We start from the raw sequence: 17587 nt of genomic DNA, 5'->3' as shown, positions 1-17587 counted from the left end.
AAATGCACCGTATTTTAACTGTCAAAGACATATGAGTCACAGTGATACCAGAATAAAATAGGAATGGGAACCATCTGATTGATGGTCATCGGGCACCAGTGTTCTGCTGTAGGGCAAACATCCAACAGGAAAAAAAAATTATGGGAAAGCAATGGAAAGAGATCTGTAAGGATACTCTGCATGGATATGCAGACCTTAAAAGAAATATTATACAGGTTGAACAGATGTATTGCAACATGTTTCCCTAACATTTGTATTTCAGAAGATATAAGTTGATGCCAAATTTCAAGACAGTTAAAGGCAGTATTTCTGCTTTGTTTGGCAAGAAAAAAATAATCTATTTTCAAAACTGGCACAGGACAAAATGGAACTGATGACATAATCATAAGATTTGGGGGAGGAGGATTGCAGATATAAAAATACTTGCACCACAGTTCCCTGAACTGGAATATTTCTCATTACAGAAAACTCAATATAAAGGAGGTGATAATGTTTTTGAAGATATTTACCACACACGAACATGTAAGGAACCATAAGTATATGATTTTTACGCTTTAGAAGTCACACATCTACCATCATACTCAAAAAACACCCATGTGTTTTGGGTTTTGGGGTTTTTTTAATCTGTAACTTAAATCAGACATTACCAAGTTGACTTGACTAAGGATCTAATTTCAGTCGAAATGGGCCAGGATGGATAGTATCAACATATGCTGTCATCTCATCTGTCAAAAGACACAGATGGAAGTAAGGTATCACTGCAAAACTTGTGAGCTTAAATCAAAGCCCATTCCTAAAAAGGTTTGCATTCCAAGCCAACAAGCCATCTTCAGATACATTTGAACTGCAGAAACTCTCCACAGCAGATCCCTTCAGAGAAAGGAAATCAGGCATCAAGGAAGCCAAACCAGCTTCTCAACTGTCCCTTTCTCACCCAGATCAAATCTGAGACTTATCAGAAGTAAGGCAAAGGACTGCTTTTCTTAAAACATTAAGGTCAGTAAGTTAAGCATTTGGAACAGCATCAAAACCAAGTCCATAAATTCATCTGGTCTTTTATGTTTGTGCATTATAATACACCTTCTAATTAAGGATTTGTACTGTTCTTCCGCTTTGCTCATCACACATGATTGCCAAACTTAATACAAACTGTTTTCTAGTTACTTCCCCTGTGAAGCCAAATTATTCACCATGTTAAAGCGGTTATTTATTCACTGTGCACCATTCACAGTGAACAACATTCACCCTTTGCAGAACATAAATATTCTGGAGCACTTGAGTTTGCGACAATAATATTCTTTAAACCTTTGCATACAATTTTAGTTTCCATCAAGAATCCAGAACAAGACAATTTCATCCCATGGAAACACTGATAATCAGAACTCAAAAAGCAGCATAGACCCCTGCTTCTAGAGCAAAGATTTAGCCTTGTAAAGACTGAAAGAATATGCCAGTGAAAGTATAGAGGTATATGTTAATGTAAACACTATTGCAATTGAGATTTAAGGATGAAGAGGGAAAAAAAAAAAAAAAACCAAAAAAACACCTAGCACAGTACAGTTCTTCATCAGTTTTAAGTACCTAAAAAGAAAGAATCACCACCTGAGTATGCAAATACACATCTAGTTTTGGGAAGGTAGGTTACAAACAGCAGTTTCCCACTCTACAGGTTAGCAAAAAACGAACAATCATGCTTAATGTAATACAGACTAGAAAAAAGTTAGATCGAGTCAAGTTCTATTATTTCTATCATGCAGTTCATATTTTATTTTAAAATTCTTTTCAATTCCTTCATAAAATAACTATGGCAGTGAAAGAAAAAGCACTTCATCGATGCAGATGTTTGTCTGTTCAACTCTTTTTATGTAAAGTAACAACATAAGAAATCTATAAAAATATATTCCAAACATATCAAAATGGACAGGTTTATTCTGAGAAGACCCATTTCAATCTGATACACATACAAATAAATCTGTTCACCCACACACTATCCTTCAACAAAGAGAAACTAATATCCATATCTACCCCTAAGGCCTTCCACAGAAATTCAATAATTAATAGTTTTGTTTTAAAAATCAACTATTAAATCTGATTATATAAGCTCCAATTTTAAACATAATTCTTAAACAAACTAACTGCTTTAGGTCTTTCAGATTGGGCTCAAATCAGCCAAACTTTGTTTCCAATTATACTACCTTATGGGTCTTCTGACATGATGAGGACTGGTGAAATCTAAGCCTCAGATCAAGAAAACATTATTTCTCCAAGCCCAGGAGCATGAAGAGTTTTATCTACTGTTTATCACATCTTGTACACTGCTGAGTTTCTTCTGTAATGCAGTAATTTGTTATTCTGGTTTTTTAAGTGATAAACAAGCACAGAAAACAAATGCATGAATTTTAAATTTCTATCCCATCTACATGTTCAATGGTCTCTTTCTGTAATAGATACTTTTCTTTAAAACAACACATCTTTAACAAGAGATCTGTGTGCACTGCTAACTGAAACCACGCTGTACCATCTACAGCAAGTCCTACGAAATCAGCCCAACAAAAATTACAAGAAACCAGAAAGCATGCATGCTAATTCACAGCTGGGCAAACCCTTCAGACATCGTGTGTTGACTGCTGGGTCCTCAATTCAGCCAGGGAGAACAACGGTTGTGAACGGTCCAACGTCCCACAGAGCATTTAAACAACAAAAAGTGAACTAGCTTAATTTTTTGGTTTTGCTTTAGCTCACTTCTGGTGCTTTGTTCACTCCTATTTCTCCATTGCATAGACCTTAGTTCAGTACCTCAAGAAAATTATCACTAAACATTGCTATAGAGTCAGAGATTGCTTTGGGGTTTATTTTAGTGTTTCTTTGGTTTGGTTTTCCTCCGATCACTTCATGTCCTTTTCCTGTCTGGACAGTAGCCCATTTATATCTATTGCCAAGGTCATCCAACCAGGTTTCACTCATACCACAAAACATTAATCCCCTTCAGTCAGTCATACTGGATAGGTGGTCCTTGTTTGCCAGACAGACTTAGTCATAAAAAATAATGGACAAGAATAGGCAGTGCCTCACCAGCCTTACCACGCTATCTCAGAATAAACTGAACTCAAAAGGTCTTGGGAGGTCATTGGGTCCTCCAGCCTAGGCTGTAAGCAAATAATTTTCCACAGCATCTGTGTCCCCTCTACTGCATTAAAATACATGTGCTTATTTATTTTTATTACAGCTTAGAGTATAGCTTCATGTCAGCAGGTAATAACCTTAGCCACTTAATATTTCAGTGTATTGGAACATTCATACCACGCCATTATGAAAAGAATTCTAATGGATAACACAGTGCCAGTCAGTATGACTGCAGCACCGCAGGCCACTGTCAGGAACATAGGATACAGTGGTTAATTTTAGAGAATTTAATAATATGATTGCAAGTATGTCATGTCAACAATTTCTTGTAACCTCCACTAGCAGCTATTTTACTTACCTTGAGTTAGGATCATGACTTGACTGCAATATACGATGAAATGGTCTAAATAATGCATTATTTTTTTTAAAGAAACATCAGCAAAAGTGCTTCAATGGTTCTTAAATATAAAAACAATACTCAAAGAGCTGCCACCTTGACTGTACTGTTTATTCAGGATATGAATGCCTGGGATATATTTCCCAAGGAAAAAAAAAAAAAAAAACAAACCTTAAAAAGTTCCATTAAATCATTCACATTTTCACATGTTTTACTGCCATTTGTAAGGATTACTCTAAAGGATTATTAGTCTCACTTTCACACATATAATGTGCAATTACTTAAGGAGAGCCCAATGAGCATACTTCAAAGCATTTTACTTCATGACAGAATAAGATCATTATATGATCTGGTCCTTTCACCCTTCCACAATTTGATGTGTGTATATTCTTCAGTATTCACAAGGTATCAAAAAACCTATAGATCTTTGAAGTCCTTATTCATACTTGGCTCTAATCATCATACCAGCCAGTACAAAGATAGTAGGCAACAAAGTGTACTGGTTTGCAAAGATGGACTTTTATTGTTCCATTTGTTTTCAGAATTTAATTCACTAGAAGGCAAAAAGCCTATCACAGAATCACAGAATGGTCAGGGTTGGAAGGGACCTCTGGAGATCATCTAGTCCAGCCCCCTGCTAAAGCAGGGTCACCTAGAGCTGGCTGCACAGTCGCACCCATCCGAGTTTTGAACGTCTCCAGAAATGAGACTCCACAGCCTCTCAATGTAGAGCTAGACAGAGCATGCAATGCCTGTATGCACACTATATTTAATGACAACAAAATTATGCTGATTTTCCTATATCAGTTTAAGCACCTAAGAAACGTAACCAACTACCCTGGATTGAATGCCGTCAGAAGTCTGAGCCTGGAGTCAGACCTAAATCCTACTTAAGGTTCTGGACATACCACAGATAAAAACTCCAGAGCAAAAGAAGATTTATTCTGCTTAACATTCCACTGTCAGTGTCTTTAAAAAAGAGAGTCCCAACAGAAAAATCACTCAAGTTAACAGTTTTTCTAAGTTTCCTCTAAAGGAAAAAAAAATAAAAAGAAAAAAAAAAAAACAGAGTAGAAGGAGAAATGTAATGTTAGGAAAGAAAGAAATTAACTGTAAAAATGTGCCAGGATGCAGGTACATCCAAAATACAAGATATTTACATGTGAATAGAAAGATTAATAGACTTTTCAGTGTCTTCAACTCATTAATGAAATCAAGACTGAAATAAAAGCATTCCTAGATATGTTTTTTTCATGCCATACAACTTACAAATTATGTTTGGAAAAACAGGGAAGAAACAGTACCAGCGTGCTTCAGAAACTATTACCTTCTGCTGCCCCCTAGTGGCACTGTAACTTGTTTCACAAAATCAATCAAAGAACATTTTCAACTGTAGGCTTCATAGGCTACAGAATAGAAGGCATCAATATAAATTAAAAGCCTGAAGAAATTAGCTTTGCATACAATTGCTACAAGCAGCTCTTATTTAATTAGAATTTTTGAAACTAAAGCCCCCAGGAAAAGACTGTGATTAAGTAGTTTAAATTACAGACTTTTCCCAGAGATTGTGTGACAAAAATATAGCGAAAAATATTTATGGGCCTGGCCACATTACTGTCAGTATTTTAGAAATTCTGTTACTGAACTAGTTAAGACTTTAAATAAATACTTTAAAAGCAGTTGGAAGAAATAGCTTCCAATTACTCCAGTCGCAGCACAACTTTCAAGTTTAAAAGACAAAAAAAAAAAACAAAAACCAAAAAACTACCTCACACACTCAAGATATGCCAATTCTACTATAAAGTAAAAGCATTACTGGGCAACATCCAGATTTTCTTGATCTTACTTTACCATAAATCAGAAGTGCAGGAGTTGCAATTTATGTTCTTCAGCAGGATAAAATGCAAGTGAAACGCTATTTAGGGAACACGGTGGTCTTATCTACCTAAAAATCAATCGTTATCTTCCAACTTAGATAAGGCTTTGCAAAACTGTAAAACAGATGTGGGAACACATCCATGATTGTTAGTAAAAGGTTTTTCAGCCTTATCCCCAAAATAAATTCTCAACTTTCATCTTTACTTTTGCATCACAAAATAATTTGATTTCAGAAGTAAACAGTATTTGGCATCCCAGTTTTAATTACAGTTTAACATAGTCCCTTAATTAGTTGAGCTATTTAATTTAGCTTCCATTCTATGCAATTATATACTCATAAACCATGAAAATTTGTAATTATCTCTAACCTCATTAATGAGGACTACTAAACTACAGTTCATTTTTATCAAGTTTCTAGAACACAATAACTGTAGCTATTGAAAACAAGTGGTTTCCTACTCAACACTTAAGAGTTCACTGAGAAGTACATTCTCAATTATCCACATCTAAAACTGCATTAGCATATTTACTTAGTGCACAGTATTCACTTCAAACTATTAGACATCTCCCTTGTTTTATTTTCAAAAATTTATTCCATGCCATTAAGGTCACTAAACAAATTTATTTCCAGGACTGCCTTATTCTGAGAAGACAGCACATATATGTTTCTCCAAAATGAAAGCTCAGCCTAGCTAAGCCTTCCTTGATCTTTGTAACAGATTAAGAAACAGAACATACCCATAAAACATTTCCTACAGAAGGAATTTGCTTTCAGTATCAGTCACTACCATGCCAGCTCAAACAACCTGCTCAAATGTAGTCCCAGTTTCTGTAAGGTCTGGCTACTGAAAAATTCACGTAATGACACATGTAAACAACAGCCCAGTGAGGCAAAGGGCAGGCACCCAGCACAGCCCATGGCCTACGGAACAGACTCTCTACCCCAATTTTCTACATCTGTCCCTCAAGCAATCACAGAAGGTTGTATTTAAGAGGCCACTGAAGATATACCCTTAAGGTTGCAAAGCTAACGTCCTCATCGGAGTGACGTCTTATTAAAAGCATTAAGGAAAAGGGGCGCTACTTGTCCTCATGTAGCTGCTTCCCCTCTCTAAGCCTACTTACAATCACTCTTCTCAGCACTGAATGAGAATCGGGCAAAGGCCTGAGAATTATAACTCCTAGGAGGTGCTTTAGGTTGGTGACACAGCTCAGGAAGAGCTCAAGAAGCCTCCTAGAAACTGCCAATCAAACAGTAACAAATATATTATTTTCCCTTTCACTATGACATTATGCCATAAAGACAAAATTACAAGCCTTCTGTGGAAGACACACAAGGATTAAAAAAAAAGGGGGGGGGAAACGGAGGGGGGAAACACACCAAAAACGAAACCCCAGAATTCTGACTACATGTTTTTCTCTAAATTGGTATGCATGAGATTACACCTAGATCTGAATTTAGTCAAATAGCTACATGTTTTACCTAATTATATATAACATTCACTGATTTTGTTCATTGACAGGTTTTTTTCCAAAAAGCACTTAAAAATTTATTAGTCCATTCCGTTCTAACAGGTAGATAGGAAAATGGAGAGCACAGAACACAGAACATAACTGGGCAGAAATGTTCCCAATTACAATGAAAGCATGGCTAGAACTTCCACATTCCGAAAGAGGGCTGGGAGCACACACTTCTACTCCGGTCACCAAAATGTAATGCCATCTGATCCAGGAAGGCAGATTTCAAATTCCTATAGTGTAGAGTGCTGAAGTCCTATTCTAAGTAACTGCTCTGTCATTACATTTGACAACCACCTATATTACAAATCCCACTACAAACAAATTAAATTATGTACAAGATATAATGCCAGGTCTTGCATTTCATCCTTCACATAATTGCATAAAGGTTTTGATCTACAGAATTATATGCAATGACAGCTCTTGTTTTCTCAAAAATCTACTTCAGAGATCAAGGACTGGGTTTTCAACAGTGTATCTGGGTAACTCCCATCATAAAGGCTTAGCCACAAATACCTTAACTAAAGCTATTCCTAAGAATGTCATTTTACAAAGACTTTGAAAATTAAAAATTTAACCTGTAATTAACATTAGTTGATTCCTTCCTCCCCAAAATAAAATAAGGAAGAAATGTTTCCATTCTTTTGAAGAGTCTTCAATGACACAAAGAAATTGGATCCACAACCTAAAGCCTTATTCATCTACAAATGGCAGTAGCAAAACAAGCTTTTCCACCCACGAACAACTCAGCCTTTAAGGTAATCCTGCCAAGTGCAGAAGAAGATTTTTGCTTCCTCACTATTAATCTTCCCTGATCAGATTAAACAACTGGGGATATTTTTTCCCCATCTGCTGTAAGGAATCTCTGAAGCTCACTAAGAAATGATTAAGTCAAACCATTACTCTTCAGTAATCAAAAGGGTCTTTGTGTGGTAACAGCCCTTCTTTCTTTCCAATTAATATCTTGATTTTTTTCAATTTCTATCTTGAGCTTTTTCAAGTGAGTCTTTAGCCAATTTATTCCTATAATGACCTAGTTTACAACATTAAAATATTAATGAAAATTTAAAACAAACCTGGCTGTTCTTCCCACTCTGTGGATGTATGTGTTTGCATCTTCTGGACAATCAAACTGAATGACCCAGTTCACTGCTGGAAAATCTGTGTAAAGAAAAAAATATGTCAAAATTTAAGCTCAATGTATTCAAAATCCTCCTATCCAAGAGCAACATATTATTTTGGAGCATTAATTCCTGTAAGAACCATCACTTAGACCAATTTGCATACATTGAGCGCAACCTCTGAAATAAAAATAAAGTTTATTGCACTTATTATCATATTATAAACAATCATTCTCTTCATCAAAGAAAGCTAAAATTAATGGTGCCTTCATTTCCTAAATTATGGCAGTGCGCTGAATGGAACATAATTTCACACTTGACAAGAACAGACATGCTTTGTGTCACACAGATGATAAAACACCACTACATTTAATAATTAAATAACAACATATGACCCACTTTTCACATACAGCATCAATATCCTGCACCATCAGGGTTCGAAGCTAGCTGTGGTGAGACAGCACTACGTCAGCTGTCCACATACAAAAATATCATAGTCCTTCTCAAAGATGGGAGGGATAACCATGCCTGACAAAGAAGTCGACACTGAATGTGAATGATATTATTAATAACCATTTTCTAACTGCTGCATGTCAGCCAGCAGCAGCATGCTTTGCATTGGACTAAGTTCCTGTTCCTTCCTGACCAAGTCTGTAGCTATGCTGTATTCCACAAACATACTCACACTCTAAACCCAAACAATCACACCCACATTAGAACCTCACTGGTGAGATTTTGACAGTGTAGAAGGTATGGTAAACAGTTTTCATTTCTACCTTCAGTTTTTAGAGCACCTTCCTTCCTTTTGTAGCATACTGACAAAACCTTACATTTTGGACAACAGAGTTTGCTATCTGAAAGAACAAGTAGACTCCTGAAAAGTCTTGTGTCATACCTAAATGCCTCCAAGTACTTAAAAAATAAAATAATCCAAAGTATCCACTGAAAATATAAAGAAATAAATCATAATTCAGCAGGTAATGACAACAGGTTCTATAAATACTCTTGCCTTTTGCCTCATCTATTTTTCTGCCTCCTTAAGAATACAGTCATATAATGTATTATACGTATAAGTGCATATTACTAATTATAGTTCAGACATTACAATTTTTTCAGGTTTTCATTTCCACATACTGCTAGGTTAGTGATTTTTCATTTGCTTTGGAATAACCCACAGGATACAGGTTCATCAGAAATACTCAAAACTGCTGAAATCTTGCCTTACGGCATGTGGTAAGCAAATACATCACTATTTCCATTTTCTCTCGTACCAGATATGTCACAGTACATGGCTGGAAAAATACATTGTCCACAGACTTTAATAAATAAATAATAAATGGCAGCTTCTGCTGATAACAAATACCATTACAAAACTAGTGGCAACACAGGTCTTTCTGGGACAAAAAGAAAAAATAAGCACAAATGAAGTGGGCCTTCAGCAGAAGTCTAAGCAGCATATCCCATCTGAGATACGCTAATGAGCTCTTAAGCTAACTACAACCTCATTTCTTACAAATCAGGTCAGTCTTCAGAGCATAAAGGCTGATAAAAGTTTCAACAGGGTTAGATCATCACTTTGTGAATAACTATTGCTTCTGTGGGAACATACCCAGGCCACGAGCTGCAATATCTGTAGCAAAAAGTACTGCTGCCTTTTTCCGAACAAAACAAGTGTAAACTTCCATTCTCTTCATCTGTTGCTGCTTGCCATGGAGTGCCAGTACAGGAAGACCAGGCTGAAGCTTACAGAACACTCTGAATAGATACTGGACCTACCCAACAAATCAGAGGGGAAAAAAAAATACCATGCAAAGTTAACTTGTCAAGTTCATATCCAGCTACTGCCTTAGCACATCAAATAAAGTACACTTTTCTCCGTATCAGAGACAAGAGACACTATTTTGAGACTTTGTCACACACCCAGGTACTTAAAGAAGAAACAAACTGTGGAAAAATATTGACCTGCCTTTTGATGACGTTTCCTAAAAGGAACCGGAGTAGGTAACAACAAGAATGACTTGGGACATGACTAGTAAGGTGTATGCAAGGGACCAAAATATCCGAAGTCCATCAGAAGCACTGCTTTTAGACAACACTAGAAGTATACAGTGTATTTTGCAAGCATAAACTTGCAACTCAAAGCAGTCTACATGGTCTTAGTTTACTATTTCAAGCTTCAACAGCTTCTCTTACAAAAGCTATCTGTTTACCCATACATACAATACCATGATGTAGCATTATTTTATAGCAGGCAGCTATCTAATGTTTAAGGAAATAGCTAAAGAAACTGCGTATACTGCAGGAACAAGCTGCAGCTCAGAGAATTTCTGTACAACTAAGTCTACCACCTCGCTGTACTCACCAGCCAACCTGCAGAACAACAAAAAATAGTGTAACCTCTTGCACAAGTGGAAGAACTGCAACGAATATTTACTAAACTATTGTATATGGTAAAATATTTGATACACACTGTATGTTATAGGAATACTGATGCCATACAAACACATACAAATAACTTCAACAGAACAGTCCCAGGACATATATACAAGTAGATATTTGAAGGATTACTGCCTATATAACCATAAGAAAATTTTTTCCCTGTACTATTTCATAATTATAATTTCTTATATAGGCAGATTGAAAAGCTCGTAAAGAAAGTAGGTACAACTATTAAAATACTCTGTAACCCAACTATGGAACGTGCCATGAGACAAAACTGAAATAACTGGCCCTTAGTGACAAAACTTTTAGCCTTCTTTCTTTAACAGCACAGCACAAAAATGGCTGAGTACACCGAGGTTTCCAGGACCTTCCTGCATCGAGCCTGGGTCACTGAGCTTTCTGTCAGCGAGGCCCTGCATGACATGCCTACAGGAATAGGTGATGTTTGGTTTCTCTGCCAATTTCCTATTGCAAATTAATCCAGAATCTCACCCCTCTGGTGCTCTGGTGCCTTGACATCTACATCAATATCTTCATTTTAATAGTTTTAAAATGCTACAGGGGAAGGAGGGGAACAGCCATACCTCTTTACAGCTTGCAAAAAACACAATACTCTTCTTCTTCAAGTGACTTCTCAGGAAAGAGTATAACATGTTTACTTTTTGCTGAAGCTCACAAACAACATAGTTCTGATCCAAAGTTGCCGGGGTACTAAGAAAAAAAATTAAATAAATGATCTAAAAAGTACATTTAGATACCATCAGTTCCCATAACATTAAAATGAGAAAGAAAAGAGAAGAGAGAGAATATACAAGCACGCAATATCTACAGAGCTGCCTGACCTTTCAAAGTAAAGAGAGTCTGACAAATGCCCAGAAAAAGAAAAGAGTCAGGATGGAAAGTTCTCCTACTTTGAGGAACAAGTCTTAGCAACCCCACTAGAAAGCTCTCTTGAAAGACAAATCAATTTCCCTACTAAAAGCCAATGGAGAGGGATGGATGACTTTCAACGTTACTTCTAAATTTATTTACTACTGGCAAGCCAAACCGTTTCTATGTTTAAGCAGCCAATGAAGAATCCATAGAATCCAAGACATTCAAATTGCCTTAACTTCAAGTGCAATTTTGTCTATTAGTCCTATTAAAGCATCATTTGTGCTTAAAGCAACATCAAAGCACAGTCTAATCATACACCAAAAAAAGAGCACTGATGTACTTCTGTTGATTATACTGACAGGCAGGGTGACTTTGTAAAGCTCTGAACTGTCATCTTAACTCACCTTTCTTTTCTTTAAGAAATAAAATAAAATTTTTAAGAATTCTTTGGCATATTTACCCTTGAAATACATCTAAATACCCACCTCTTACAGTCTCTCTGCTTCACCCTAAACACACCAAGGGTTTTCAAAATTACTTTGTTAAAGGTGGCCACTTGGGAGGATGAAATCACAAGACACTGTTCCAATTTTTATTCTGCTATTCAATTTGAATTATGCCACAACACCTTTTCCTTTCTGAGTCTTTCAGAGGAAACTTCTCATAAGGCAATAACCTATTACATACTAAGGTAGTTAAATTCTAAAACAAATTAATATTTCCCTTTTTTTTAATCCAGTTTATTATCAAATTGCACTCTCCCAAATATTTTAAAAAATTAAGTGTACTTTAAAATAGACTTCACAAAAAAATGCAAGATCTGTGAAACCGAGGTACAGTCAGTCCTTAAAATGAAAGCTACATACTATGCTTGTACATCCTTTTCTGCTAAGAGGATATTAACGACACAATTTTTTCTAGCCACCATGCTTAATTAAGATGCATTTGACAGTATTACTGATTTTTAAAAAAGATATTTGCAGTACAATGCAGAGATAATCAAATCAAATAGTGAAAACCACCTCAAGACTCAACCTGGTTCTGCTCTTCATTTTGCTGATGATTTCTCATTTGCTCTTGGGAAAGCTATTTTTAGCACTATGCTTCACCTTTCTGCTGCATCTTACATATGGAAATATATGCATATTTCATAGAAGAGCAGAAGAAGAATCATACATGTTCATAAGCGATTTGACACTTAGATGACTGAGCCCACAGAAATGCAAAATATTAAATAACATTCTTCATTTAAATTTCAAAAAAAAACCACAAAATGTGCCTAAAAGCAACATGTACATTTTTTCAATGAGTGACACATTAAATTGTTTGAGCTTGGCAGACCACATACTTCACTCCTAGCAAGGGTCTCCTATTCTGATCCAAACCTATGGCATGACAAATTTATTTCATGTGCAGAGGGCTGGAGTCCTGAATGCACACAGTAAACTCAGCACATCAGAAAGCCACAAGACTTAACTGCATGTGGCCTAATGCCACATGCTTTCCTCTGGGCATCTAACAGTGAACACACAAACAAGACTGTCATTCTGCACCTTCCCAATAGGGTAGCATTTCCTTGGAAAGCCAGATTTATCAAGGGCACACAAAATAACTGTATTTGTGCAACACATCTGGTGGTTCTGCACAGTTAAGCATGCATATGCAGGAGGCAAGGAAGCCAAACAACAAAAAAAGGAGCAATTCAGAAATGAGTGCTGCTGGAGCCAGGACACTACTCCATTCAGGCTATAAGCCACTCTGGGGGCTTGCTCCTGAGGAGAAAAACTTCCAGTCTGAGAAGCTGCCTGAGGAGCCACAAGAGAAGTGCAAGTTCAGCCTCCCTGTAATGATTCAGTCAAAACTAGTACCCTCTTATCTGGAAATTCCTTGCTTTCAGGAAGGCACACAACAGGATCAGACACTGCAGGAAGGAGGAGGATACACAACATAACTTCTGATTCAAGGAACTGACAGTCAGAGAAGCAGTTAAGTGGGATCACTGTCTGTTTAACTACCCCAGGAAAAAAAAATTATCCCAACATACCTGAATTTGGCTTTCTCATGAACCCAAACATATTCTGGATCTTTGAGACTCAGCCGTGCAAGATCCTTCACTGACTTTGTTTGTGTGGCAGAAAAAAGCAAGGTCTGGCGTTTCTTAGGTAGATTTTCTATGATTGCATTCATTGTATCAGCAAACCCCATGTCTAGAATTCTATCGGCTTCATCAAGAACTGAATTGAGAGACAGATTTGAGAAAAAGCAGGTTTAGCTTTATTTATAAGGAAAAAAATCATACATTAAATCCATATAGTACAAAATGTCATTCCTATTTAAACTGCAGAGATTAACTTAATTACTGTCTATGACAGGATTCTCCTTAGATATTCATGTACTCCATACAATACGTATTTTTAAAGAACTGCAACAGAAATCCTAGCATTTCCCATAATCTATGCAATACAGCTCTCAGTTTCACATGATGAAGCATAAAAAATCAGCATTTCAAGTGAACAGTTTGGCAATTTGCACACAGACTGCAAATTACAAACTCCCTGTCCTACTAATGAAACAAAAGCAAGGAATATAAAACAGTGCTGTACTACTCATGACAGCAAAACAGACTCTCCTGTACCTAAGCTGAATCTACCATTAAAACTCATGGTATAAACAGAATAGCACAGAGACAGAGCTTTAAGAAAAGGGCCTATGTTTAACACAATCCCTGTCTAACTGCCATGAATTGTACTAAGTGTAGCAAGCATAATTTGACATTTTATCAGCTTCATTAGCGTCTTAATTGCTTCTGAGTTCCTCAAGCTATGCTAAAGATTATGCACTACTTAGTGGCAGGCAAACCTTTTCATTACACTGAAATTTTTATTCAGGTTGGAAGGATGAAAAGAAACAATGTTAAGAATGCTAACAAAACAATGAAAGGAGCAGCAATCTGTCTTAACATTCAAAGTGTTTTCTAGACCTGGCCCAAAATACACACACTGTAATGGATATTCTCTATGGTTAATTATCATGTCAGGGAAAATTGGAGAGCCATAGCCAAGATCTAAAGGATTATACAGAATACTACAATCAGGTTTGGGTTCCTTACTAACTCACCTACTTGTTCTTAGCATCCTAAGGAAGGCATGCTCAGCAACTGTTTCAAAGACAGTACACACAAGAAAGGCGTTTTGCTGTTTTCTATTTTAATTTGTACACCTGTGAACTTAAATGCCATTCCACCTGCCTACCGTAATTAGGATAAACTTTTTACCCAGGAAAGTACTCCACACAGTTATGAACTGTTACAAAATATTTCTGAGTACTGTCAAGTACTTCAAAAAAAACTTACTCAACATTTGCAGATCAGATGCATAGAAATATGAAGTTTCATCCATGTGCTGTAGAAGCCGTCCTGGAGTGCAAATTAGCATATTTATGTGGTGGATTCTTTCAGACTCTTCTTTCAGATCCTGAAAAGGAGTTAAACCAGCTTAGCTCTAGCTGTTCACACCAGAAGCCCAGTACCAGAGACAGTCAGGTCAGCTTAACCTATTGATAGTTTTTAGTCAAGGATCAGCCTTTCCTCCTTCTACAGAGATATCACAATTTCTTCAGCATGCTCACACTTGCGGCTTGAGCAAAAAGCATTTAAGAATAATCTAAATTAAGAGAATAGTCCTGGAAGGCTTGGCAGAAAGGTCCATCCAGTCATGTAACCTGGGAAGACCATAAATATGCAAAAGCTTCAAAAGACACAGAACACACAGGCAGGAAAACGAGTGTAATGGGAACCTACTGTCACTAATAGGTTGCCATTAACTACTCTGTTCCCCAACTTGTTATTTCCAGGGTTTCCTTCCTAAACTTGCACTTAATATAGCACTCATTTATGCTTCTATACAGCAAACTTCAAAAGAGAACACACCTTTCCTCCAATTATAAGGCCAGCTGAGAACTCATGATTTTTTCCCACTTTACGCAGAACCTTGAAGGTTTGGTATGCCAGTTCCCGGGTAGGCGATATTATTAAAACTCCCAGTCCATCAGCTGAAGTCCACTGATGGCGATACAGGAGTTCCAAAGCCTGAAAAAAATTACCATATTCTCATTATAAAAATCTCAGAAGGAAAATATGTAACAACAACAAATTTGTAACAAAAAGCATCATAAAAAAGATAAAGCCATACTAATTAAAATAATGACTTGAAGAAACATCAGTATACATTTCACATAGTTTGATTATATATCAGTTCTAATTGATGGTAATGATACTTGATGTAGCAAAGTTCCCTAGTAACAATCTATGACAGACAGTAATGGGTGGTGAATTGTAAACATTTTTCTGCATAATTAATCCTACTGTGCTTAATTTTGGAAATTGAGCCTTAATAGTTTGCATGAGAATCAGTGTAGAAAATCATGAGAAACTTCCATGTTCATAAGGTTTTGTGGGAACCAGAAACAGAATGAGCAACTAGAAGAAAGTCCATTATTGCAGGTTTAATTCTGGTTACAGAGTTGAAGCACTACTATCCACACACACCACACACAGAGCATTTCAACTAAAGCTGCCATACACGTCAGACCAGGATTACTCCTCCTCTTATAAATTCACACTGCAAAAACACTGTTTTAGTCAGCTAATCCTAACACAAAAATTTCCTATGTATGAATACCTGAGGTATTCTGAAATACTGAAGGCTGTCAAGTATCCTTATACAATTAATTTTTATTTCACTCCATCTCTCCAGCTCCTCTCATCACTTTTCTCCCCTAAAACTGTTTTAAAACAAAGTTTGTAAAACAAGGTACTTCTACTCCTAGATTAACTGGGTCATCTCATTTTTGTTTCTCAAGTTCACAAGACTACTTTTTGAAGCCACCTTTTTTTTATTCTTTACTAAAAAAACCAGCATAAAGCATAAATCCTCTCTCAACTAGAGAGGGTATTCAAAACAATCTACTACTGTTCCCACAGTTACTGACAGAACAGGCTTCAAAGAACTGCACACTCACAAAAATGCAAGGAATGTTTAAATCAAAAAAACCTCCATAATCAAAACATTAATACAAACACGAGGTTTGTATCCACTTATATGTGCGCTTTAAGCAAATGTCTCAATTACAGCTTCAACTTGAAGAAATTAAATGGAGAGTATGATGTTCTAAGTAAAAGTCCAACCTGTATTGCCCACAACAGGGGTTTTTCAGCCCTTTTTCCCACTTGCACCTGAAGTGATTTCTAAGGTGTTGACAAAAGACAATAAGGAAATGGAAGTCCACAATCACTAAGCTTAAGTTTGCTATGTAAGGTCCAAATCCTAAAATTTCAGAGGGGTGAAAACCACTCATCTAAAAACATCCAAGGAACTGAAGAAATTTCACCATTATATTTCATACACTTAGTTTTCAAAGAATTGGACTGCTAGAGTTGCACCAGATTCCTGAGAGGAAAACAAAGCGCTTCCTAAATCACACATGTCTACCAATGTAAGCATCAAAATGGAACTTCTGTCAGAATATTCCTATGGCCAAAATATACTTCTTTCAGAACCTCAAGCAGCTTTATTAAATTAGTATCTTGGCTTTCGTGAAACATTTAGATCAGCTGAATTACAACTTTTCTCCTAGGATCTATTAATCTAAGCTCTTCGACATACAATACTTCACAGATAACTTAGTTTGAGTACAAATGGAAGGATATAAATTACTTACCGGGACAATAAAAGCCAAGGTTTTGCCTGATCCAGTCTTTGCAGCTCCAAGTACATCTTTACCTTGTAAAGCCAAACCTATGGTTTGCCTCTGTATCTCTGTTACCACACGATACTGAGCTTCCTGCAATCCTAGTATTTGCAGTATAGGAAGAGAAGACAGAGTGTAGGACAGGAACAAGTAGGGGGAGAAAAAAATATCTTTATTTTTGTCTCTCCCAGAGCTATATTCCTCCATTTAGAAAATGCTGTACATGGCAACAGTTATCTAAAATTTAATTTAAAGCAAAGAAATGTTCAGATGTGGATAAATAATATATTAGTTTTTACTTAAGTTACTTTCCAAAGGAAACTTTCATACTCACCTTTTAGGGTTTTCTTTGACAACGGAAAATCTGAAAATCTCTGAATTTCACTTGCATTTATCTGAAACAAGGTAAGTTTAATCAGTGCTTACAATCCAAGCATAACAGAAATTAAACAGTGTTCTTTAAGTTGCTGTTAACATAAAGATG

General features: G+C 36.4%; 1 protein-coding gene across 1 annotated transcript in view; it reads right to left on the bottom strand.

Annotated features, from left to right (window-relative positions):
* The window catches only part of DDX10 (DEAD-box helicase 10), a 192195-nt gene that overhangs the window by 166514 nt on the left and 8094 nt on the right, over nt 1–17587 (bottom strand). Inside the window, exons 2-9 of the mRNA XM_037377027.1 lie at nt 17438–17498; nt 17074–17204; nt 15284–15442; nt 14708–14828; nt 13400–13589; nt 11064–11190; nt 9647–9809; nt 7993–8077 (exon numbers count right to left, since the gene is read on the bottom strand). Of these exons, the coding sequence (XP_037232924.1) occupies nt 7993–8077; nt 9647–9809; nt 11064–11190; nt 13400–13589; nt 14708–14828; nt 15284–15442; nt 17074–17204; nt 17438–17498 (1037 nt within the window). The remainder of the gene's footprint in view (nt 1–7992; nt 8078–9646; nt 9810–11063; nt 11191–13399; nt 13590–14707; nt 14829–15283; nt 15443–17073; nt 17205–17437; nt 17499–17587) is intronic.

The sequence above is a fragment of the Falco rusticolus genome, chromosome 2 (assembly GCF_015220075.1).
Source record: "Falco rusticolus isolate bFalRus1 chromosome 2, bFalRus1.pri, whole genome shotgun sequence".
Classification (NCBI taxonomy): Eukaryota; Metazoa; Chordata; class Aves; order Falconiformes; family Falconidae; genus Falco; species Falco rusticolus.
The sequence above is the reverse complement of the archived record's forward strand: the minus strand, read 5'-3'. Positions and strand labels throughout refer to the sequence as shown.